At 39.2% G+C, this 27,481-nt stretch overlaps 1 protein-coding gene across 1 annotated transcript; it reads right to left on the bottom strand.

The window, feature by feature from the left end:
- Nucleotides 1–8,241: 8,241 nt before the first annotated feature.
- LOC146002931 (protein CFDP2-like) lies at nt 8,242–9,639 on the bottom strand. The gene has a single exon (XM_083141089.1). It carries the CDS (start codon nt 9,637–9,639, stop codon nt 8,242–8,244), a length of 1,398 nt encoding a protein of 465 aa, XP_082997215.1.
- Between the last annotated feature and the right edge of the window lie 17,842 nt (nt 9,640–27,481).

The raw sequence follows: 27,481 nt of genomic DNA, 5'->3' as shown, positions 1-27,481 counted from the left end.
ATAGGACGCCATTTCATAAAAACACAGCAACAGTCATGATGGAAAGTTGGAGCGTTGAATATCGCGTTTTCTGTGTTCGTAGTTATTACGAAACGAAGTCAGTGGTTAAAGTGCAGCGATTGTTCAGAAAACAATTCATTTTTAGCCGACATGGTAACGTACCGTCTCGGAATACCATATTGGTTTGGGTGAAGAAATTTGAAGAAACTTGCAGTGTATTGGATGTGAAACTTGGAGCTCCAACAACAGTGCGTTCGCCCGAGAACTTGCAGAAAGTGAGGGAAGCATTTGAACGTAGTCCACAACGGTGTGTTATCTCTCGAAGTGGAGAGATTGCATGGCCAGCTCGGTCACCCGATCTTTTTGTCAGACTTTTTTTCTCAGGGGATTCTTGAAAGACCGTGTGTTCAGAAGGCATATCACGACTCTTCAACAACTGAAAGAAGCCATTGTTGAGGAAGTAACGGCTATTGATGAGGAACTACGGAGACGTGTGTACGTCTCGTCTGCAACAATGCATTGATGCCGAAGGAGGCCACCTGTCTGATGTAATTTTCAAAAAATGAACTTGTAAGTTGTTAGTAATAAAATTGCATACTTCAATGCACCATTACATACGGGTTTCCTTATTCTCCTTCCTTTTTTCCATCATCTATGAGCATATCAAATGTGTCAGTGATAAAATGACGGAAGTAGAGGAACATATCCAATGAAACATTCATACGTTATGGATATTTGTATTTCTTGCCGAACAAGGTTCCGAGTTCGATTTCAGACCAAAATGTGTTCATTGTGTATGTTCATTCATGTCTAAATGTAATCATAAATCGTCGTCATGAATAATTTAACTTTAGTGGAAGAAAACTGAGGAAGTTACTAATAAAAACAATAACAAATCAAATTTGATCTTAAAGCCCTGGCTTTAAATTCCTTACACAACCTATTTATAAACGAAATCAAATAGTAATAGAACCCCTATCAAAATATATCGAATTGCACGCGCTACATATTTCATCACGGGGACTGACACTTTACATAAGTGTAGACACGCTTCGTACAATTTGATGATATCGCGATTACGTAAGGGTTGTGCAGCCACTTAACTGAACGCCCCAAAATTCCCATTTTATTACTAAATTCTAAATTAGCATAATATCACATAGTTTACCTATTCATAATATGCGCCGTTTTGGTGCACTTTGTGGATTGTTTCGTTGGTTGGTTGTTTTAATTAATGATGCATTAATCAACATCAGGTTAATCGCGGCAGGCAAAGTGGGGGGAAAATGACAATGAAGCAGAAAGAGGAGGCCTTTGGTTCCCGATTAATGAAACTTTGTCTACATGCAACTGAGTCGCTGCGTGAAATCGCTGAAAATGTAATTTATTAATTTCTTAATTTTGCTTATTTTATATTGCTTTTCTAGAACTTGCGTCAACAAAGGCGATGAGGATGATTAATGAAGCTATGAAATTGATGATAGGACATGATGATCCATGCCTTACACAAAATTCTAAGTTGGGACTAATGAATATCGATTCGTCTTATCATTTGTCAAGTAGTTGTTTTTAACTCCAATCTTTTTCAAGGACTTCTGGGTTGACAGCATGTGTGTTGCGCGATGATGATTCGATGAAAACCGCCATTTCAGTGAACTTTCTTGACAATGACTCTAATATCAGTAAAGAGAACATTTCCTTACAAGTAGCTGTTGTTAAGAAACCAATTCCTGAAAATTTTCTGGTGGTCTCACTGCACCCAGTTGTTGTTTGTTACGGCTGGGCCTGGGGGTATGACTCACGCTGCTGTCAATAGCTACTCAATCGTTCCCGAGAAGCCAGGTTCACCAGGAAAACCTAAGCGACAATTTTGTTATTTGGGTTGCATAGACAACAGGCTCAAAGATGTTACGATATCGTAGGTCTCGTGGCCCAAGAACTACTTTCTCTGACTGTACGTGGCGGCGATTTTATAAACAATACGATCTGGGCTTAAGCCGTAACAAACACATTTTAAGCGGCACGCCTGTTGTGTTCAAAGTGTACATATCTGCTAGATTTAGACATTTATTGTGAAGTTTTTAAGAATAGTTTTAATTTAACTCTATGGCAGTAACGACAGTATTGAATGTCAGTGAAATGGCGAAGCCAGGTACTGTTTGCAGTAAGCTATGGAATGCGGTAAGCTGTTTCAAGAAACATTTCATCGAAAGGGATGGTAAGATTATTCGCTGTACTTTACCTTCAAAAGAAGGAAATGAGTTGGTTTGAGTTGCTGTTTTAAGTCCACTTTATGCACAGTAAGGCTAATCGGGACTGGACCTACAGTTTAAAGTGGGATCCGAACCACTTGTGCCTCCACCGGGTATCGAACCCGGGACCCCTTGCTTACAAGGCAATGACGCTACCACTGCGCCATGGTGGAGACCCAAGAAGGAAATGAAAAAGGACAATAGTTTATTTTTGCACTCAACTAAAAATAATATTTTAAATGAAAGCACAATATATACCATTCACGTATAAAAAGGGATACATTTATACGAAATTTAATGTATTCCTTTTTATATATGAATGGTAAGGCTATATTGCGCTATAATTTAAAATAGTGTTTTTAGTGGAGTGCATACAAACTATAATCTTTTTTCTCTCTTTTTTTGGCAATACTTCTCCTTTTTGTCCTTTTTAGAGGATTTTTTTCCATTCAAAATCCGGTCTCTATCGTTTGTATGAGTCTGCCCCCCCCCCTCCCGGAGAAAGAATCCTTCGGGCATCTTTGGTAATAATTCAAAGTTTAGCCCAAATTAATCAATCGGAACTAGATTTACTGGACACTTAAATAAGTAGTCTTCGTAAGTTGAATCCGGAACAAATATTTTACAAGGTGTGTGACATTTTCACAGAAAGAAATTAATTCTCAAGCTTATCACTTTCTGTAATCATTGTTAATACAAATAACTTAGAACAACTTCTGCGTATTTCAAGAAAGAATGTCAATTACTTTACAATCAAAGGGTGCAGGGCTCCCTTCTTGGTAAAGTATATCGCACAGTCACGGACAGTTCTGGATTGTAGCATCCCCATTTACTATCAATGAAATTACTATAGCGCGGGAGCAAGAAGTGCGGGCAACTACCCTCACGTTCCCCAATAGCCGCCACTTATCCTTGTAATGTCTTCATGTGTGTAGAGTCTCGCACCTTGGCCGTGCGTTCTAAGGCGTCATGCTTTGGGCTCAGGCTACGGGATGCACGCTGCTTCGAGGCTTCTGGGATTTCTACTTGTGTGTGGCCACCCACCATCGTGAAGAAATTGGGAAGCTACGAATGAGTAGCGTAACTCGGACATGGAAAAAAATGCAACTATAGATCGACCACAAGGAAAAAAACCTTGCGACGAAAAGTCCCCGCGCAGCTTTCCCTTCTTCCTTCCACCTCGGGCCATAAGGAAGCATGGTCCACTCTCCCCTACCCTACTCGCGGAGATACGGTGTACAGGAGTCGCGGGTCTGCGCAGGTTGTTTTGTTCGTGGCTCCACTATACGACTGGGGGTTCGTCGTGCTGACCACACGTCACTGGATGATCTCGATATGTAGGCCTGACCCTCACGTGCTGTCGCGACACGGGTTATTATATTGAATTGAATTGTTGTTTTAAGTCCACTTTATGCACAGAGAGGCTAATCTGTGCTGGACCTACAGTTTAAAGTGGAATCCGAACTACTGTGCAATGTATATATATGTGTGGGGCGTGTGTATGTATGTATATGTATATATTAGGCTTTCTTAATATGTTGATAAATTGGCATTTTATGTTTCCAGTGTCACATCTTATCATATGCTTGTAGGATTTTTCTGTACCCATCCCAGGAAAAAGTGTAATAACTGCTAGGAATATCGTAGGAAAGGAGCTCCCGCCAAGTTCTTCACGAAGCAAGAACCTGTCTTATTCATTCACAAATGCATACATCACGTGATCTGAAGAAAAGTAATAAAAAAGAAGAAGTTGTAGGTAGAAGAAAACCTCACTCCGGAAGTTTACAAGCAACATGGCAATGACCTAAATATTATTCTGACTTTCGTTGCGGTGGGTATTCAGCAGCCGTCACGTAGCCATAGACCACAAAGGGAGGTGAAGCCCATTGATATGCAATGAATAAAGCACGCCATGTGCATTCCTCGGAAAGGAAGACGGTCCTACTTTACTCTGAAGGCCTTGCCAAGTGCGAGCGCCATCTGCCAAGTCACTCTTCCCTTTGCTGCTGTTGTTATTCTGTAATAATCGTTTCTCTCCACGTGAATAACCTCCCCGGAGTCCTGGTATTGGTTTCTCCACCATTGACTGCATGCCTCCTCTCCTTGTGCCAAATTCTGAATTGCAGCCTACATAAAGTATTTTCTAACAGTGGCGTATTCTGTAAATTTAACCTAGTTTACCAGAACAATTCTTATCTATTGATTATATTTGTTATACATCCTACAGTATCTAGCTTTAAAAAAAAACATGAATACAGGCATGCACGCAGTAGCGTAACTAATACGTTCTGCGGTTCCTTTCTAAAATATTCATTCACGCAAAAATTTTATTGGACATATACAAATATGAAAATGCATACATGTGATTTGAATCAATGTAAAAACTGGTACCAAAGGTTAAGACAACAGAAAAACTGTAGAAAATATATACATTATAATTATACATATAAAAATTCACTCTTACTACAAACATTACGATATTGTTAATTGCCCATTGCCAGTCCTCTGCGTTTTTTGATGGAAGCAAATTCTTTTGCTAGTTTGGTCAAGTTCAGTTCTCGAGCCCGATCGCTTTCGACATAAAACAACGCCAGTCCACTCAATCACACTCTTGTCATTGTGCTCTTCAAGTAATTTTTGATCAATTTTAGCTTCGAAAACGACCTCTCAGTTGATGAAGACATCACATTTATGGTCAATTACAGAATACCGTCAAAACAGGGTAACTTCGTCTTTGAGGGTAACTTCGTCATGAGAACAGGCGGCAGTATTGAGCCATGGCAAATTGGAAATACCGGTAACACGAATGGTCGCACGTGGGAATCGTCCACTGAAGATCTTTGCGTGATATGCAAGTGTGAATACAGCACGGTACAGGGAACCTGATTGGCTTCGGTGCGTTTCATGTGTGAAATGGATTTGTGGTGTGTGTAACAAGAGATCCAAAGACAAATTTTACACGTGTGAGACATGTGAAGATGATGACTGATTGCATTGTCTATGTTTTGTACCGAAACACCTTGCTCTTTGTTTCCTTCTGATACATGCACATGTGCTGAACTTGTTTCGTTTTCAAACACGTTGTAAGATTGCAATCTTTAAAAACCAATAAAAAAAATTAAATAAAATAAGAATAAATGACACACAAACGTCACTAGTATAGTATGACAAGAGGATATATTTTGCAAGTCATGCCATTTTGCGTAACGATCTTATTTCTTCATGGGAGTAATTTTGACCTGTTAGGAACGTAAGCAGAGATGACGAAGTTACCCCATTTTCTGGGATAACGTCGTCACGAAAATGGTGACGTATTTGCCCCCACTAATATTTTGGAATTTCTTTGGTATTCCTTCAGTACATTTATAAAGGACACAATGTTCCTCGCGTATAATTTTCGTGTTATCACTCGCCACGTATTTTGCAGGGCACATTGGAATATGCCAAAATCTGTACGAAGTTACCCTGTTCGACGGTATATAAACAGTTCATACGTCAGGAATGCTAGTAGCCAGAATTTTGAGTACTTTAGTATTATACGGACTACCTGATTTCAGACCGTCTGTTCTAACAGAACCTAACCTAACCTAACCTGTAGACAAATGAGGTAGTTCGAATATACTAAAGTACCGAAATTTGTTTTCTATCAACAGGAATTGTGAAACTTTGCGGATGTTCGACATGTTTTGTTTTCATTATTATTTCAGTTTTGACACTACATTCCGAAAACAAACAATATCTGTAGCTGCAGTACAAGATACATTTTCTTCATATTTCTCCCAGAAAATAGCAGATTCCACTAACTGTCTGTCTGCGTGTTCCGTTAGGGCGGTGGGGCTTAAAAAGGTGAAGCTTTCTTTAATTTGTTTCATACACTGAAATCTATTGTTTACTTGATTTACTACAATTTCTAACGCACGGTAGAAAAACGTATTTTCTTGTCTGTCGTCTACCCTTCGGTGACGTAATCAATGACTTGAACTATTCAGCTAATGAAGGTTTTCTTCTAATCTGGAAATTCACTAATTTTCTAATGATTAACATTTTCTGTTTATAGTTCTAAGGACATAGAAATAAAATATGTTTTATTGAAAACCAAGGAAAAGGAAAGGAGAGGACCGATAGGAAAACTTTTGTGAACTATCGATCTTTCTTAATTTACTGCGCCCCAGAAACCCGTGCGCCCCCCCCCCCCCCCCCGTACAGCGGGGTTGCTGGGGTGCTATTTATGCCACTGCATGCAAGTAAAACAGAAACACGAGTCCAACAATTTCTCTATTTGATTTTTTTTTATTTGAATTGAAATCCTTGGAGCTTAAAGGTTATTTTTCACCCGTCACGTTATACGGGTTCCAGCTCCTTACCTTATCCAAAACATAGAACACAATTGTACTTACTTACTTACTTAGTCGATCCTCTTCTACCTTGCGGTGTTGAGGTTTCCCAGAGGGTCTTCCAGCGGATTCTGTCTCGGGCCAGCTCCTTTGCTCTCCTCCACTCTCCTCCTCTAGCCTCTACAGCTGCCTTCACATCTTCTTCCCATGTTCTTCTGGGTTTCCCGCGTGGTCTTGCTCCTTGCATCTTAGCATTCAAAGCTTGTTTAGCTATTCTGGAGTCTTCCATTCTTTGTATGTGCCCAAACCATCGTAACTGGTTCTGTTCGATTCTCTCAAGCACTGGTGATACGCCCAGGCTAGCTCTAATGGTCTGATTCCTAATTTTGTCTCTTCTTGTTTTCCCTTCTATTTTACGGAGAAATCTCATTTCTGAAGCCTGTATTTTACTCCTATGTTTATTTGTCAATGTCCAGGTTTCACTACCATAAAGTAATGTAGGTAAATATATCACTTTATACACACGGATTTTCGTAGTTTTGGTCACTAATGGATTATTTAGGAAATTTCTCTTTAGCGCATTAAAGAGTCTCCCTGAGGCTTGGGATCGAGCTATAATTTCACCATCTATTCTGCCATCTTGCTGCACTATAACCCCGAGGTATTTAAAATCTGTAGTCTGTTCTAATGTCGTTCCATTATTCAAAGCAATCTGATGTATATTTGGCTGTCGTGCCATCATCATGGTCTGAGTCTTTTTATCATTTATCTTCATGCCCCTCTTTTTTAACTCTTTTTCCCAGATTCTCACGTTCTTTTGTAAATTTCTTTCGGAATCTCCCAATATTAGTATGTCATCGGCGAAGGCACAATGGTTTATATATATTGGTTTTAAAAACCTATACCCCAGCTTGAATTTCTGTACCTTCCCATTGCATGATTTAATAACATCATCCATTAAGGTAATAAAGAGGAGTGGGCTAAGGATACATCCTTGTTTAAGTCCTACTATAGTCTCAAACTCTTGAGACTCTGCATTGCAGGTGCGGACATAGTTTCTACATTTCTTATACAGACTCTGTGTTGCTGTAATTAATTGATTGCTAACATTTCTTTGTTTTAATATTTTCCATATTTCATCCCTCGGAATGGTGTCGAAGGCTTTCTCTAGATCTATGAAAGCCATATGTGCCTCTTTTCCATATCTCATCAGTTTTTCACTGATCTGTCTGATGGTAAATATGAGGTCTTGTGTGCTTCTTCCTGGTCGGAATCCGCACTGTGCCTCATCTAGCTGTGGCTCTACCACTTGCCTTATTCTATCTTCTAGTATCCTCGCCTATACTTACCCCGGCACACTCAATAGCGATATCCCACGATGGTTTTTGCAATCTCTATTGTCTCCTTTTTTGAATATTGGCACAATGACACTACACTCCCATTCAGCTGGTATCTTCTTTGCTTTCCAAATGAGATTAATAATCTTAAGTAGCATGTCTCGACCACTTTTACCCATAAATTTAAGCATCTCAGGTGCTATCTGGTCATGTCCTGCAGCTTTGCCTAGTTTCATTTTCTTTAGTGCTCTTTTTAGCTCCTCCATAGTTATTTCTTCTTCAGTTTCTCCCTCCTCTTGGTGTTGCTGTTTTTCTTCCTCAGTCTGATCTTTCTCCTTTTCTCCAATTTCCATATTTCCTCCAAGCAATTCTTTGGAAATATTCTTTCCACCTCTCCATAATGCCATTTTCACTTCGGAGGAGGTTACCACTTTTGTCTTTTATGAACTTAAGAGGACATTGTTTCTCTGTTCGCATCGATTTTAATACTTTGTAGAACAGCTTTTGGTTATTTTGTAGGTTTCCTTCCATTGCTTCTCCAAATTTTTCCCATGACTGTTGTTTTGCATCTTTCACTATATTCTTCACTACTAATCTTTGATGTTTATAAGCTTCATAGTCACTTAAATGTTTTGTGAGTAGGTATTTTTTCCACCGTTGCTTCTTTGCCTTTACCATTTCTTTTATCTCTTCCGTCCACCATGCTGTTCTTCTCTGTTGTTGCTTTCCGCTGGACTTTCCGCAGATTTCGGCCGCCGCTCCTAAGATTGCCTCTTTATATAAACTCCATATTTCTTCCAGTTTATCTTCTCTCATAGTGGGCCATTCCAATGTTTCCACCCTTTGTTTCACAGCCTCTTGATAGTCTTTTTGTCTTGCCTCTTCTCTCAACTTATATACCTTTATTCTTTCTTTAGGTTTCCTTTTGTCATCACCAGGGTCCTTAGTCTTGATATTAACATGTAACTGCATAATTACTAAGTAGTGGTAACTTCCAATCTCGTAACCTCTATATGCTCTTGCATCTAAGATAAATCTCCACTGTTTCCTCTGTGTCAATATGTAGTCAATAATAGATTTTTCCTTTCGGCTGGGGACTTCTCTTGTATATCTATGTGTTTCTTTATGTGGGAACATTGTGTTCGTAATTACAAAATCATTTCCTGCACACATATCTAGTAATCTTCTCCCATTATTATTCTGGTGCATCTCGCCGTATTTCCCTAGCAGCCCTTCCATTCCTTCTATGTTGTTTCCGACTCTACCATTAAAGTCACCTAATACAAAGACAGCTCCCATGGTGTCACCCACTGTCCTCTGCAGCTCTTCGTAAAATCTATCTTTCTCTTCTGCTATATCATCTTCATTTGGTGCATATATAGCAATAAAAGTAGTGTCTTCATTTATGCTACTGTTAAAGGTTAAAGTTACCAAGATTATTCTTTCATTGATGAATTTCCAGCATTTAACATAATGTCTGTAGGCCTCGGAGATTACTATAGCCACTCCTCCTTTTGCTCTCAGTTCTTTGCCTACTCCTGAATGAAACATTAGAAACCTTTCACCACTATTTGGTTCTATTATTTGTTCATATCCATTTCCTTCTTTCTTGGTCTCTGTCACCGCCAATATATTCAACTTTGCTCTCACCATTTCCGTCATTAATTCAAACTCCTTTCCAGCAAGTCCACGTACATTCCAGGTTGCCACTCTCATTATCCTTTTCCCTCTCTTGGTCGTCAACAGTTTAATCAGTCCGGTTTCTCCTCTGTAGTTTCTTTTAATAATTTCATCTCGGACACTCGGGTTATCAGCCCTAGTTCCAAAGCCTTGTGGGAGGGGCTGCCTCCCTTATAGCCCTCGGCCTGCTAGATTTTCTTTTAGGGTTTCTTCCCTTAGCCTTTGAGGTTTCTCCCTCTCACTGCAAGGCAGCAGTTTGCCTCGGTCCGGGACTGCTTATTCTGGTTTCCCCTTATTCGCAGCTAACACCCATATCTGGGGGCCTTTCGCTATTCGCCACCTGCGACCCGCCCAGTAGCTGAGGCTCGCCCTGGGACACAATTGTACCATAACTAAAATAACTGTAATGTCTTTAACTAAGATATTAAAACATTCTGACTTCGGTTAAAAATTGAAGCTGTAAAGGGGCACACAGCACACACAAGGGAAAAAATACAAGACAACAGACACACAGTCCTACGAAGATTATACTGGTCGTAGATCCAGACGTCAGAGCCTCGTTAGCCTGCAAAATGCAGTCCACGGTGTACTACGTGGAAATGAGGTTGAAGTTTGGGCACCTTAGCAGAAGCTCGCCCCTTACAACACAACATTTTCTAAATTTCTCATAAAATCTCCCTTTTATCCAAAATTGGTCGTGGAATTCCTTTCACAAAGGGAAATCTCTCTTCGCGTAGCAAAACTGCCTCTGACAAGCGCGGCGCAGAAAGCAGGAAGAAACAAGCAGTTTTCTCCTGCCAACGTTGTTTGCAGCTGCGGAACGTATCCTGCAGGCCGTGTGCTTTTAAATGGCCACTCTCTTCGGATCTCTCGCCCTACCCTCGTACAATCAGGAAGAAAACCCTTTCGTCAAAGCGTGCGATGGAGAACGATCAGTGGCGTACGTGAACCAGCCTTTAAATTGTTTAATTTACTTAAATTCTGGTGTAGAAGTTTGTTTTAATAGTTTGCATAATATATGATGAACATATACAAGTAAAACTAAATACAACATGGAAGAAGTTCGTTTACGGCGGTAACATGGAGAATACTCCACTGTTTTCTACAATACAGAGCATAATCATAAAAATTATCAGAATCTCCGAGCTCCGGAGAGAAGATCTCAGGTTCGAGTCTTGGTCTATGCAAGGGCACCCGCAAGAGCTGTGGGCTCTTGCCCATCCTGAGATATCTGGGGAAACTTCATGTAATTTGAATGGTGATATTGTGGCGTGAAAACTTGGATGAAGGATGACATAAAATATAACAGATAAAGTGGTCTCTGTGTTATATCTACTTTTCGTCAAACAAAAAAAAATATTTCAATTGATTTTTGTTATTTAGCATCACTTTTCTGCTACTTTTGGCTAATAGTAACGATGAAGATGAGTGATGATACAGGTTGATCCGTTTGAGATGTCACAATAGTAGATGTTTATATCTGTATGTATATAAGAAAATATTTGAATTTATTGCCTGTTAATGATATACAGGGAGCGGAAGTTGATGACCTAAAAAATATAGGTATATGACCTATAGAATGTCCTAGAAATGGGGGAAAATGACGTAAAAAATGGAAAAAATTACCATTAAATTTACTAGTTTCAGGTTAAAAATTGAAATGAAAAGGAAATTAAACAAAATGCAATCTTGCTTTAAAAAAAGACCAAATTCATTTAAAATATGCAACGAGGATTTCCAATGGAAACAACCCAATAATTTTAAAACAATTTAATGAAAAAGTCATATACACGGAATGAATTGGTGTGAAATGCATTAATTTCCCGCATCTTTGCCTGGTGATGTAGTGTGGTGTGTTTGTGTGGCACTGTAAAGAAAAAGAAATTATCACGATCCACGTAAGACAATTTTTGTTTAGAAATTTAACAAATTGTATAAAAAATAGGGAAACCAAAATCAGGGACGCATCCGGGAAAGGGTTCATAGACACGCCCCCCCCCCCCCCCAGGAAAATGTATGTTTGAAAAGTAATTGTTAACATCAGAAATTGTTTGAAATATCTCACATACAAGCACTTTCTAAATATCTAACAATGTTTTCCACTTACCATACAGAGAGTTGCAGTACACCTTCATTGTCTTTCGGAGGTTCTCAAACGAAAATATTCTTCTGTTGTCAGTCAGACTCAAGTATATTACCAAAATGAAAGAAGTGACAAAATATGACGAAACAATACACCGAATATTGCGAACAATGACGGGAAAATGTCGAAAATCAGGGAAAATGACCTAAAACCTGAAAATTGGCAAAGAATGCAAAAAAAATTGCATTTTAAAATTACCTTTTTTGGGTTCTATGCCAAGTGTAATATTGTGTAATTTTAATGGGCATCGTGTCCGAGATGTCAGAAAAAAGATGACATTTCATCAACTTCCGCTCCCTAGATATATACATATGTAGATGTGCCACAACTTTCGTGTTCCGGCAAATTAGCACTCAACATAACCGCCATGGCAAACGCAGCACAGGTCATTCCGCGTGGACATGTTGCACCAGGTGGAGAGCAGCATTGTGAATTGATGCATGCAAGCTAGCGCCGCCAGGCGTAAAAGTGAGTAAATCTCTACCCACTCGAAACTTACATATTTTATGATTACATTACAACAATTATAACATTATTATGAAATTAATGAAGATATCGATGTCCAGGCCAGAATTCGAACCTTGGACCCCTGGCACCTTAGCGCGTTGTGTTAACCACTGAGGTCGTCGATAAAACACTGTACATCATTGGTTCTCAAACGCGTACCCCAATGGGTACATGAACGACTTGAAGGGGGTACTCGATCAGCTCGGAAGAGAAATGTCGAGAATACCCACAACACAACATTTTCCTGCAGGTGTGTGGAGCAGACTTCAATTGTTTTAACACTCAACACCAAAATAAGGCTGTCATTGACACTCTTCATTTCACATGTCTTGAAATAAAATACTCCTTCGAAATCTCTACCCATTTCATTCTTCAACTCAAAAATCCATAAACATTCGTAAAAGTGTAAAAACGTCACGAGTAGACTGGGAACAGTACCAAAATAGATTAAATTTGAAGCCGAATCTCCGCTTGAAATTAAAGTGCACAACCAGACATCAAGAAACTGTGCCAGGATATACACGCACATCCTTCTCACTAGAAACTCTGAAGATTCACAACAAAACTACAAAATTGTGCTTGACTGCTTACAAACTTATTTTTGTTCTTAATTGTTTCAGTAACTCTGGAAAAAATACATGAAAATTAAAGTTTATTTAATATATTTCGTAGCATGCATGTTTAATTTTTTAATTTTTGTTACTAAGCATAAAGATTGTAAACGCAAGAACACTCAATAAAAAAATAAATGTAGGATTATAATGTTTATTTGTTTAGTATTTTTCCACGTACAGTTCAAATGCCATTTTGCTCTGTTGCGTCTGCGTCTAATTCTGGCGGTTCATTTTAATTGGAAATATCGACATTCTTGATTGTCATGCCTTCTCTTATTCTTAGTTTTCCTTTATCATTTCTCTTTGGTTTTATTTTATTTTTAATTATACGCTCCTTTTATCACCTCTGTCGTGTTACTCAGGAATCTCTGCTGCTTATATTTTTAAATTTTTAGGCAACAATGCTACTAAACCTACGCAACGCCGTTCCCAGTCCATACAAGCGTGGAAAGTAACAATAATTTAGAAATTTTGTTGGGCATATTGTATGTTCCAGATCCCGCGGGGCCGGCCATGCTAGTGCTCTTAGTGAAAGTGGCAGAAAAGTACGTACTACATACCCTTATTAACGTAATAGGTAAGTAATGTCATTCTTATTTCTTCTATTATCAATTTATCCCTGTTTCGTAGTCTCATAACATTAGCATATTAGTACACGTATCAGCGTTATATACATTCTGGAAACATTTGGCAGTACTTTGCTTGCGCACTTTGAAGATTTTTTTGAGACAATAGAAGGTTCCGATTTTCCTATCTGCTTGCGTGATGTCAATAATGCCTGTTTGGTCTCTTGTGATACAAAAGAGTTTGATGATCGTAACAAGAATGCTGTAGCAGCGTATTATTTATGTTCCCGCGTTTCCCGTGAGTAAACCAACTCTACTCATATATTTTCCTTACATTGGAAATGGCTCATGTAATAATAATAACCCTTGGTTCTACAGCTCGTAAGGGCCTTGGCCTATCTCCCGACTGCCAGTCTCCCTCCCACAATCCTACCTAGAGGTGTGGAGATCTTCAACAGGTAATAGAGCGATGAAAGTTGAACCCTCCGAACATTCTACACTCCTGCACACAATCTGGTAACTATTGGTCGCCCCTTCAGGCGCCACTATGATACCATCAGGTTATGCTTGCTGTACAAATTCAATTATATAGATGCACGATCATTTATGAACAAACATACCACAACATTTTGAGTAGTTCCTATGATGAACACAATGACAAACCATGTTGAAGTATAGGAACCTTTCTTCCCAGAAGAAAGCACTCATAAGAAATCTACAAGGTTATTCAAAATGAATGGTGCAACTTTACACAGCAATTATGACGTAACTATTTATGATAGAAAATCAAACAAGGCCTCAATATAACGAAAAAAACTCTGGAGTTTTCTTCTCACTAAATGGACTTATGTTGCTTTGCAGCTGTTCCACCAGGATCGCCAGTGTTGCAAAATGGCTACTTACAAGCAGGAGGTGTATTGTGTTGGAACTATCAAGAACTGATTCACTCACAATGGCGCAAAGACATTTCCACATGATTTTGGTACTAATTCACATGTTTCACCCTTCCGAAAGATTTGCCAAAGTTACAACTGTAATTTGTTAGTGTCTTCCAAACCATTGACAATGACTTGCTGTCTCGTGCATAGCATCTACTTGATATAGTCTATGTGTCAGCTAAGAATTCGGAATAATTTGGGGCTATTAATATCCCTTTATTCCACAGTTATATTGGTGTGTAAGGATACCAAAAAACCACGATTGCCATTTAAAAGTGGTAGCTAAAGAAATGTCGCCCAATCCAAGATGGTCGATCTTGACTATATCTCTGAAACTAATGGTCCGATTTCAATGTTCCTTTTTTTAAACGAAAAAGTGAGATATGTTCTATATTTAAGGTTATCTTAGATGTTTCTATATTAGCAACCGTTAATTAGTAAATCGCACATTAGTGAAAAAATCGTATTTCTTTACTAACAATTTTATGTTTATCATTAAATTACTAATACCCTATACATCTGACAAGAAAGTGTTCCAAAGAAAAATTGTAGCTTAAACTCCTATCTTTAATTTGACATATTGCATTTGTTGGTTTTGATCTCAGAATTCATAAGAAACTAATTAATTATGTACAATGTGCAGAGAATGCTTCTAGCCGAATGTTCGTTTGGCCCTACTTAATGGTATCGACTATAGAACAACGTATTTATGTTAGATAACTGTAATAATATTTAATAATAATAATATTAACAGTAACTTCATTATTATTATTACTATTATTAATACTATTATTATTATTACTATTTTTATTAGCAGTACGTAGTTTCTGTAATAACTAACAATGAATAATTTTGTTTATTTGTTACCGGTGTCCATTGAAGAATGTTATTGATTGATTGAAATATAAATTTTGTGTGCGTCAGCACTTAGGCTACTTGCACCCGTCACATTATAGGAAGCCAGGCCCCTTACCATAGATAAAATAATCAACATGTGTCTCTGAGGAGATACATCTCCTTACCCAGGTCAAAAACCGAGGCTGTATAGGCACACTCAGCACATGTATGAACAAAACGCAGGACAACACAGCCCTACAGAGAATTTTACTGGCCGTAGATCCAGACGCCAGAGCCTCATTGACCTGCAAGACTGCAGTTTCCAGGGTGTAGTACGTGTAAGTGAGGTCAACATTTACGTGTGTTCAGAAACGGTAACACCTTACATCTTACAGCTAAGGAAGAATATTAGAACATGCTATTACTGTCTATTAGTTGTTACAGTCGAAACGTCTGCTTTCATGAATGTTAAATCTATGAAACAGAAGGCGGATCAGAGAAGTCTCTCTCTCTCTCTCGCTATCTGCTTCTACAGCCCTTTGTGGGTCTTGGCCTCCTCCCCAATCTGCTTCCATTCCACTTTGCCATAATTTCTTCTCCTCCACCATATAATTTTCATCGTCTGCAAGTTTGCAGCGACGTCGTCTATCCATCGAAGTCGTGGTGAAGCTTTCCTCTCAACATTCTTCTTGGCATCCGGTCTTCCGTCATTCACTCCACATGTCCCAACCTCTTTATTCTGTGATCTTTGACAAATCTCACTATATCCTGGACTTTTAGTAAACCATCTAGCTCTGCATTATATCTTACTCTCAGCCATAATCTTTCCTCACATGTCCATATATCTTTCTTAATATGTGTCTTTCAAATATTATGAGGGTATTTCCATGTGACAATTTCACAGTCCAATTATCAGATCATTAACTGACAACTGGTCGTACCAGTGTCGTATAAATTTTAAGCTTTGTATTTCATGTAATCAGTCTATTTATGAACATCTGCTTATTTCCAAAATATGGACGAATGTATGCAATATCGAAGAACTTGAATGTCCAAAGTTAAGCAGTGTCAAAAACAGTTCAGAAAGTTTAAAATGTAAAGAACATGGTAAAGGTGAAAAAACCTGTGCAGTTGAAAATGTCTGGAAAATGTACACTTTTTATTGTAATAAATAAAAGAAATGTTCAAAATATACAAATGTTTTATTTATAATTGATAGTATGGATATAGAATAACACAAATATTTTATTTACAATTGATGATATGGAAGGTTTACAATACCTGAAGGGTTATATTACAATACATAAAATAAAAAAGACTGATTTACAATACATAAAATAACAAAGACTGATTTACAATACATAAAAATAACAATGGAATACAATATGGGATAGATTTACAATGGATACTTTACAGCATCAGATACATAAGATAACTTATTTACAATATCAATGTGTGTCCAAGATTGTTCTCAAGATATATTTCAATCATCAGTTCGTTGTACCAAAGTACATAAAAATAGTTCAATACATCGGGTACTTCTTTTTTTTCTGAAACCATATTCTTTTTTAATGCACATGTTATCCTCCATCATTATCCAAAAATATCTTTCCCTGAGACCTTCTGTTTGATTTTTCTTTTACGTGTTCTCCTAGATTTTGCGGATGTTTTCCTTCGTTTTTTGGATGCTTGTTTTTTACGGATCGTAGATGTTCTAATACGGGTGGCTGAACGTTTTAACATCAACTGAGCAATTCTTGTTGCAGGTTTTGTTCTTATACCAGAACCTACCAGAGAGTCGATTTTTCGTTGTGCTTTACTTTGAAGATTTTGACCTGCTTCACGTACCCGTTGACGAACAATAGTTTTCGGAGTTTGTTGGTTTGTTGCAATGTCGGTGACGATCCTCACATTTGGATTCGCGAAGGTGTTGAAAATCTTCTCACCTACGTTAAAAAAGACGCCAAGGATGAAGACAAAATAGGTTTAACTTTGTCTAACATATCTGACCCAACTGTGAAAGATATTTACATCGGGTGGCATAGATGTGATCAGTTGCATAGTGATATGGTGTGGAACATTATGTACAAAATACTACAAAGTGCGAAAACCTTCACTGCTACAGATCGCTTAATTTTACGAGCAGACCACGTCAGTATACCTGTTGGAGGTGGGGGTAATCGAACATATTGTTTACCTAATTACATGTTAAGCACTCGAAAAAGAAGTATCGTCGGTGTGCCAAATAGAAAAAAACCTCTCTGTTTAGCTGAAGCGCTGGTCATTGGGAAAGCCTATGCTGATAACGATCCTTCCTATACTCAATACAGAAGAAACAGAAATCTTCTCAAACCTGTTTTCGAAATTATGCGAAAAGCAGATGTAGATCTGACAGACAATACGTGTGTCGGAAGTGGAATTCCCGAACTGAGAAAATTTCAGCAAGTTCTCCCAGAATATAAAATTATTGTATACAACAATCTTCGTGACGTTAAAGATGTTTTGTTTGAAGGACAGGTTGAAAACGCTTCCAAATTTATATATCTTCTCTACGATAACCTGAGACAGCATTATGATGTAATAGTGAACCGTGTTGGAGCATTTGCGGCAAAACAAGAATGTCGCGGGTGTAACGAACTCATATTTCAGAAAGCTCATAACCATCTGTGTAAACAGTTATGTTCTATGTGCCGTTCAACTCCACCGTGTGTGCCTGAACAGGGTGTTCGGAGAATATGTCAAACATGTAACAGAATTTTCAAAAATGAGAACTGCTTCACGAATCATGTTTCTACACCGTTCCGAAACGGTACTGTCTGCAGCGAAATCCAACAGTGTCCCCGATGTTTCAGAATTATTCTCACGAACAATAGATATGAGAAAGTACATTGATGCAACATGAAATATTGTACGGTATGTAATTGTGTGAAAACTGTAAATCATTTCTGTTACATGTCTATACCGAAACCTAAACAGAACTCAAAATTTCTATTTGTGTTTTACGACTTTGAATGCTACACTGACATTCCTTATTTTGAGAAAGAAAAAACTTTTCTTCACGTTCCGAATCTTATTGTGGTGCAGACGGCCTGTCACGCATGTTACAAAAAAGAGGATTTAACGGTTCCGTGTTCTGTTTGTGGAACAAGAGAGTTTATATTCTGGGATGACCCTGTAGACACATTCCTGTCCTATTTGGAATTGCAGCATAAGTTTTCCGACATAACCATCTGTGCACATAATGCACGAGGTTACGATTGTACATTTTTATTACGGAGAATGTTGGAGAGAGAAATGAAACCTCGTGTCATCTTAGATGGTACCAAAATCATCAGCATGACATACCAAAATCTTCATTTTGTGGACAGTCTCAACTACGTTCAGACAAATCTTGCAGGCTTTTCGAAACTTTTCGGTTTGCCTGTTCAGAAAGGATATTATCCGCATTTGTGGAACACCTACAAGAACAGAAATTACATTGGACCGATGCCTCCTCCTTCTGCATACGGTTATGAATACATGAAAACAGTTGAAGATCAACACCGTTTCATGTCTTGGTATGACGTCGAATGCATGCGAAATATACCTTTCAACAACAGAAACCAACTTCTCCAATACTGCATCAAGGATGTTACCCTGTTGAGACAAGGATGTCTGAAGCTGAGACAGAATTTCCTAGACATATGCAAAATAGACATTTTCAAGGATTGCCTCACAATAGCATCTGCCTGTTCACTAATTTACAGACAGAAATTTATGCCTGCTAACACTATAGGAATAATTCCTAAAGGAGGTTACCATCATGCAGATCAGATGTCGAAGTTTGCATTGAAATGGCTAACCTACGTTGAAGAACAGAATGATGTAATACTTCTTCACGGCGGACGTACTCGTGAAAAATATGTCATAGGAGGACGTTACAGAGTGGACGGTTATCACGAGGAGACGAGGACAGTGTATGAGGACCTGGGCTGTTACTGGCATGGTTGTCAACGTTGCATATCCGTTAACAGGGATATGTATCCGAAAGATGACGATGAAACCGATCAGGATAGTAACAGTCAGAAACACAGTGACATGTTGAACACAGCAGCCTTCAGATACGAGACAACATGTCGTAAACTTGCGGCTTTACGTTCTGAAGGATACCATGTCGTCACTATGTGGGAATGCGATTTCAACAAAATATTGAAAGCAGATCCTGAACTGAATAGATATCTATCGACACATCCTATTGTCTGCTGCATTCCTTTAAATCCACGAGACGCCTTATATGGAGGAAGAGTTGAAACAGTCAGGACTTATTACAAGATCAAGGAAAACGAGAAATTGCAGTACAACGATTTTACAAGTTTGTACCCTTATGTGAACAAATACTGTGCCTATCCTGTCGGACATCCTACAATATTTCTAGGAAATTCTATTCCTCCGGTAAATGAGGTTTTGAACATGGAGGGACTCATCAAATGTACTATTCTGCCACCGAAATCCCTTTTACATCCTGTTTTACCTACAAAAATGCACGGAAAACTGATGTTTGTATTGTGCAAGGAATGTGCTTTTAGATTAAAATGTGAAGGTACATGCAGCCATTCCGATGATCAACGTGTACTTTCAGGAACTTGGGTCATAGCCGAAGTGCGTAAAGCTTGCAGTTTAGGCTACAAAGTGCTGTCAGTGTCGGAAGTGTGGAAGTATGAAACATCGATGTACGACCCTGTCACAAAGACTGGAGGGCTTTTTTCTGGTTATGTCAACACCTTCTTGAAAATAAAACAGGAAGCGAGCGGTTGGCCTTCATGGTGTCAGAACGACGAGGATAAACAGAAATACATACAGGAATATTTCGATAAGGAGGGTATTCTGTTGGAAGAAAACAGTATTGAAGTCAATCCCGGGAAACGTACTCTGGCTAAACTCTGCCTTAATTCTTTATGGGGCAAGTTCTGCCAACGGGACAATCTTTCCCAGACAACCATCATCAAGGAATCGAAGGATTTCCTCGATAAAATGACTGACCCAAATATCATAATCGGAGGAGTCGTATTCATCAATCAGGACACCGTTTTAGTGAACTGGAAATATGTTGAAGAGGCAGTCAGTCAGAACAGGAAAGTAAACGTTCCTATCGCTGCCTTCACAACATGTCATGCTCGTCTGAAACTTTATGAACTTCTAGAAAAATTGGGTGACAGGGTATGTTATTGTGATACAGATTCAGTAATTTACATAGATAGTCCTGAAATGGAATACCATCCCCAGACAGATGACGCACTAGGAGAACTCACCGATGAATTGGCAGATTTCGGCACCGATGCGGTTTGTGAACAGTTTGTTTCAACGGGACCGAAAAGTTACAGCATGAAAATAACAAAACCGTTCTCCGAAGCACAGTATATCTGTAAAGTGAAAGGGATTACATTGAATACCTCCACATCAGAATTGATTAATTTCGATACCATGTGCGACATGATAAACAATGAGAAACCTGAAGTTATGGTCGAAAATATTTTCCGAATCAGAAGAACAAAACAGTTCCAAGTCATCAGTACAAATGAAAAAAAGCTGTTTCAGCCAGTATTGTTGAAACGACAATTCGACCATGAACATTTATCGTTTCCTTTCGGATACTGTGCAGACTAAAATATGTCTGTAACGGTCCAGAGTTCGAACCCTTCGGGGCTGATATAAAACGTGTTCGCAGACTGCCAGACCTTCATTTTTCTTCAGAATCTGTAAGACGTTTCTTCAGCATGATTCCTAAACTTTCTCATCCTTTCACCATGATGGTTTGCGGAGCATCAGGAAGCGGAAAAACTACTTTTGTGACAAATATGGTCGATTCCATCGTTCATCTTGTAGAAGGATCCGTCAAGAAAATCATATGGTGTTACGATCAGGAGAACAGTATTCCACAAAGTCTTCGAGATGTGCAATATCATAAAGGTATCGTCGATTGGCAGTCGTGGAACGGAAAAACTCCTACACTTATAATCCTGGATGATCTTATGATGGTTGCACAAGGGGAAAAAGTCGCCGACCTTTTCACAAAAGGTAGCCATCACAAAAACATTTCGGTGGTGTTCATAACACAGAATCTTTTTCACCAAGGAAAAAATTGCAGAGATATTTCGTTGAACTTGAAGCACTTTGTTATTTTTAAAAATCCTCGAGATATGAACCAATTCACTGTTTTTGCAAGACAACTTCATCCTCACCGCATGAAGGAACTCGAAAAAGTATATATAGATGCTACCGCGCAACCTTACAGTTATTTGTATATCGATCTCTCACAGTCAACACCGGATCCTTTACGTTATCAGACAGACGTTTTCAACCAGAATTACTCAACTGTATATCTTCCTCAGGAATGTTTAAAGCATCGAGATGAGGAAAACGAGGAAGACACGTACCAACTCACGTTCTAACAGGAATAGACATTCCACTTCTTTCAAGAAACATTCACCTTTCTTGCACGTGTTGAAAAATTCACCGCCCAAAATCCGTAAATCATTATTGAAAAGTGCTCCGAAAAAAACTATACGTTTCATCAGCGAATGCTGCCTGAACGTTTTAAAAGGAAACGTGAAAATTAAACCGTCCGCAAAACGTCGTCTGACACCTTACAAGTCGGTCATACGCAATCTAGTGAAACCGAAAGTGAACATCGAGAAACGCAGAAAGCTTCTTGTTCAGAAAGGAGGATTTCTACCTTTACTTCTAGGCTCCTTGTTATCGGGTCTTCTCGGTACTCTCATTCCTCATTGAGAAATGACATCTTCTTACAAAAAATGATCGTCCTTTCACCGGAACAGTTAGCACGTATTCGTGGTTCCGAATTGTCTGTGACTCAAAAATTATCCGTTCTAGATAAGAAGATGAATGATATTCTAAAAATGAAAAATATATCAGACTATCAAAAATGGCGTCTTTACAGAAAGGAACTGGACGAGTATTTATGGCTGAGCCGAAAATCCAAAGAACCATTACAGATTCCTATTGTTCAAGATAACGACGGTTCTTCTACTATTTCACCAGAATCGACGTATTTTCCTCCGAACCTGGCAGAGACATTACCCCGTAATACACGTCATCAGTTACAGAATATCATCGATGAGTACCAATCCACGGCACAACATTTGATAGACGAACGTCAGGAAAAAACACTTCCGGATCCGAAAACGTTGAACTTCTCATCGTCGCCAACGGAAAGCCCTGGACCGTCTCATCGACAGAAGAAGAAGAAGAAGAAAGTGACAGTCCGTGTTTCCAGAAAAACTACACCTTTTCTGAGAACACCTGACGCTTACAAACTGGTTCCTCTGAGAAAAAGCCGTAGACAGAGAGATCGGTCATGGGAGTCTCTAAGTTGAAACACAATAAAATTCTCACCAAAATATATTACGATCCCCGACACCATGCTTCATTCTCATCTGTAGATCGTCTGTGGAAAGCGGTACGGGATAAAAATATATCCCGCGATATGGTGAAAAAATGGCTGATGCATCAGGAAACCTACACTCTCCACAAATCTGCGAGAAAAAGGTTTCCTCGAAATCATTACAATGTATGGAACATAGACATGCTTTGGGAAGCTGATCTCAACAACATGACATCGATACAAAAACATAACGACGGATACAAATATCTTCTGACAGTCATCGACGTATTTTCAAAATATGCCTTTGCATTACCGCTAAAAAATAAAACAAGCAATTCGGTAACCGAAGCTTTCAAAACTATTTTCGAAGAAAACAGACGGAAACCTGATACACTACAGACCGACCAAGGAACGGAATTTACAAATTCTACATTCCAGAAATTTTTAAAAAATGAACATGTACAATTCTCGACAGCAACAAATTATCCTGTGAAAGCGAGTGTAGTGGAACGTTTCAACAGAACATTAAAAGAACGGATGTGGAAATATTTCACCTCAAAACAGACAAGACGCTATGTAGATATTTTACCGCAACTTCTCGAAGGTTACAATACAGCAATCCACAGTTCCATAGGAATGGCCCCTCGAGATGTCAACGAGACAAATGTTTACATTGTGTGGAAACGTCTTAACAAACCTGACAAACATGTTTCAAAACCGTCTTCAGATCTTAATGTAGGTGATATTGTACGAATTTCTGTCGTCAAAGGACATTTCGAGAAAGGATACGAACAATCGTGGTCACGAGAACTTTTCAAAATCCATGCCATTGTTCAGCGAACACCTGTACCTGTATACATATTAGACGACTTAAATGAAGAACCAGTAAAAGGTACATTTTACAAACATGAACTGCAGAAAGTTAATTCGGATCCTGACGAAGAGTATAAAATTGATAAAATTTTGAACACCCGGGGAAAAGGAAAAAATTTGGAATACCTGGTTCGCTGGCTCGGATATCCACCTAGTTTCGATTCGTGGATCAAGGCATCTTCCGTAAAACAGTTATCGGGAAAATAATTTCCAAAACATATTTATATCAAAATATAACGTTACTGCGATCCAGTAACTTCTCTGTGTTCGGCGAGAATGGACGATAATTTCTACGTTTACCTCCTATCATCTGCATCGGAGGAATATTTTCCAGACAACACACTCACCCATTTCACCGTAAAACTTGCTAAACGGATCGATCTGTCTCCAGAATTGTGGGAAGTCGGATTGGCAGAACTACATTATTCAACTCTATACGACAATGTTTTGGAAACTGATTCTGGAATGTTAACTCTTCCTGTTCGGACATATGCAAGTGCTGAGGACCTAGTCTCTACCATCATCGAATCTCTCCCCGACGACCTGGAAATAAGGAGATCCGTTCTCGAGAAATTCTGGCATTTTTTGACGGAACCGCAATGGGGAACATTTGGATCTACTGTTTGTGCGGATAACACACTCTATATTAACGAACAACCATTTTATTTTCCTGCAACAACATATACGATAGAGGATCTGATTTATTTCCTGAAAACAGACCCTGCTAATGTAGCTGTTCCTACTCATCTCAGGTTTTTCTTCAAACAGGCCGTGTACAAACATCTATCCGTGATAGGGGTTCCGAAGCCTGAACCTGACGATGCTCCAACAAATACCGTTACACCCATAGACGAAACTGATGACTATGCTAAATTTCGATATGACATATTGAAATCTATTTATTCTACGCACGCACAGTCCAATAGCGTTGTGGATAAAAACCCATATATATTTATTTACTCCGATCTGGTGAAACAACAATTGGTCGGGGGAGAAATGGTACGTCTCTTGCGTCTTACCCGAAAACAGTGTTCGGACACAAATACGTCTTGCACAGTACCCGTAGCCCATCAATCATTCGACCCGATTCATTACGTTCCTCTGGATAAAGCCTCTTTCGAAACAATAGAAATTGCGTTGTACGATAGAAAAGGAAATTTCTTACCTTTGAGAACTGGCTCCGTACCCACAATCGCTGTTTTACATTTTCGTAGAAAAGCAAAGTCCTTTTAAAAAACAGTAGACAGCTATTTGTCTCAGTCTTTGTCGAAAAGCGAATGAATCATCATGAATTCGCAGACCGAATATTACAGTAACCAAATCCGTGGAGGAATTGGCCCCATCTACCGTTCAACTAGAAATAAAAAAGGGAGAGGATTGGGGTCACTTTTCGCAGGACTGTTTAGAATGGTGAAACCTCTACTCTGGAGCGGTGCAAAGGCGATCGGAAGGGAAGCTTTAAAAACAGGCGCTAACATTATCACCGACATTGCAACAAACCAACAAACTCCGAAAACTATTGTTCGTCAACGGGTACGTGAAGCAGGTCAAAATCTTCAAAGTAAAGCACAACGGAAAATCGACTCTCTGGTAGGTTCCGGTTTAAGAACAAAACCTGCAACAAGAATTGCTCAGTTGATGTTAAAACGTTCAGCCACCCGTATTAGAACATCTACGATCCGTAAAAAACGAGCATCCAAAAAACGAAGGAAAACATCCGCAAAATCTAGGAGAACACGTAAAAGAAAAATCAAACAGAAGGTCTCAGGGAAAGATATTTTTGGATAATGATGGAGGATAACATGTGCATGATCTCGCAGTTTGTCATACCGGGAGCAGAAACCGATTTTCTCGATCTTCCATCTGCCTATCTCCGTCTGCAAACGCAAATGGTTAAACAGGATGGAAGTCCCATGAGTGATTCCGAAACCGAAAAGACCCTCACAAAAAACTGCGGGGTCGTGAATTATCTTCTCCATTCACTTTTTTCCCAATATACAGCGACTCTCAACGGCATTGCTCTAACAGCCGCCGATAAAAATTATTACGCATATAGCACAACGGAAAATCGACTCTCTGGTAGGTTCTGGTATAAGAACGAAACCTGCAACAAGAATTGCTCAGTTGATGTTAAAACGTTCAGCCACCCGTATTAGAACATCTACGATCCGTAAAAAACGAGCATCCAAAAACGAAGGAAAACATCCACAACACGTAAAAGAAAAATCAAACAGAAGGTCTCAGGGAAAGATATTTTTGGATAATGATGGAGGATAACATGTGCATGATCTCGCAGTTCGACCTCTTCCGGAAAAAACCTATTCAGCAAAATGTGGAAAAAACGTACACAGCCACCTACAAACCTATCGCTTCCATCGATAATCAAAATATAATTCAGTTTGTCATACCGGGGGCAGGAACTGATTTTCTCGATCTTTCATCTGCCTATCTCCGTCTGCAAACGCAAATGGTTAAACAGGATGGAAGTCCCATGAGTGCTTCCGAAACCGAAAATGCCCTCACAAAAAACTGCGGGGTCGTGAATTATCTTCTCCATTCACTCTTTTCCCAATGTACAGTGACTCTCAACGGCATTGCTGTAACAACCGCCGATAAAAATTATTACGCATATAGCACAACAGAAAATCGACTCTCTGGTAGGTTCTGGTATAAGAACGAAACCTGCAACAAGAATTGCTCAGTTGATGTTAAAACGTTCAGCCACCCGTATTAGAACATCTACGATCCGTAAAAAACGAGCATCCAAAAACGAAGGAAAACATCCACAACACGTAAAAGAAAAATCAAACAGAAGGTCTCAGGGAAAGATATTTTTGGATAATGATGGAGGATAACATGTGCATGATCTCGCAGTTCGACCTCTTCCGGAAAAAACCTATTCAGCAAAATGTGGAAAAAACGTACACAGCCACCTACAAACCTATCGCTTCCATCGATAATCAAAATATAATTCAGTTTGTCATACCGGGGGCAGGAACTGATTTTCTCGATCTTTCATCTGCCTATCTCCGTCTGCAAACGCAAATGGTTAAACAGGATGGAAGTCCCATGAGTGCTTCCGAAACCGAAAATGCCCTCACAAAAAACTGCGGGGTCGTGAATTATCTTCTCCATTCACTCTTTTCCCAATGTACAGTGACTCTCAACGGCATTGCTGTAACAACCGCCGATAACAATTACGCATATAAAGCGATCTTCGAAGCAGCTATCAATTACGGAAGCGATGCCGCAAACACGCATCTCACGAATGCCCTATGGTATTTGGACACACCTGAACATCAAGATGAAATCACTGCCGACAACACAGGTTTCACCACAAGGAAAAAATTTTTCCAGTATGTTCCGACGACAGGCAATCCTACGGAAGTGACAGCCGTGGTCGACCTTATGGGAAAACTTCACATAGATTTCTTCCACCAGTCTAAATACCTGATCAACGGTGTTGAAGTACGCATAGATCTAGCTAGATCACGTGACGCTTTTTACATCTGGGGAGACCAGACATCACCTACAGTCAGAATAAAAATTTTAAAGGCTGTTCTCGAAATAAATCACATCATTCCTACTCCCACCACCAGTTTGGCCATAGACAGAGCACTCACTTACGCTCCTGCTCATTATCCGTTCACCAGAAGCGTGATCAAAGCTTATTCTTACGTCGCCGGAACGCAGCAGATTTCGATCGATAATGCTTTTCAAGGTCCTTTTCCGAATGTTGTTCTTTTTGCTATGGTATCCACCGCCAGCTTTCTCGGAGACAGTAAGAAAAATCCGTTCGACTTTAGAAGTTTTAACCTATCTTCTTTCCATCTTGTGAAAAATGGAGAACTCGTACCTTCCGAACCTTTACGGATCACCACAGGAGGAAACAGCGGATTGATAACACGTGCCTATCAAACTCTATTTTCCGGTACAGGCATTCACCACGCCAATTACGGACACCAGATCACACGGAAAATGTTCGAGAACGGATTCTTTTTTCTGATTTACGACATAAC

The sequence above is a fragment of the Lepisma saccharinum genome, chromosome 19, assembly GCF_977018435.1.
Source record: "Lepisma saccharinum chromosome 19, izLepSacc3.1, whole genome shotgun sequence".
Lineage (NCBI taxonomy): Eukaryota > Metazoa > Arthropoda > Insecta > Zygentoma > Lepismatidae > Lepisma > Lepisma saccharinum.
Note: the sequence above shows the minus strand (reverse complement) of the source record. Positions and strands in the feature narration are given on the sequence as shown.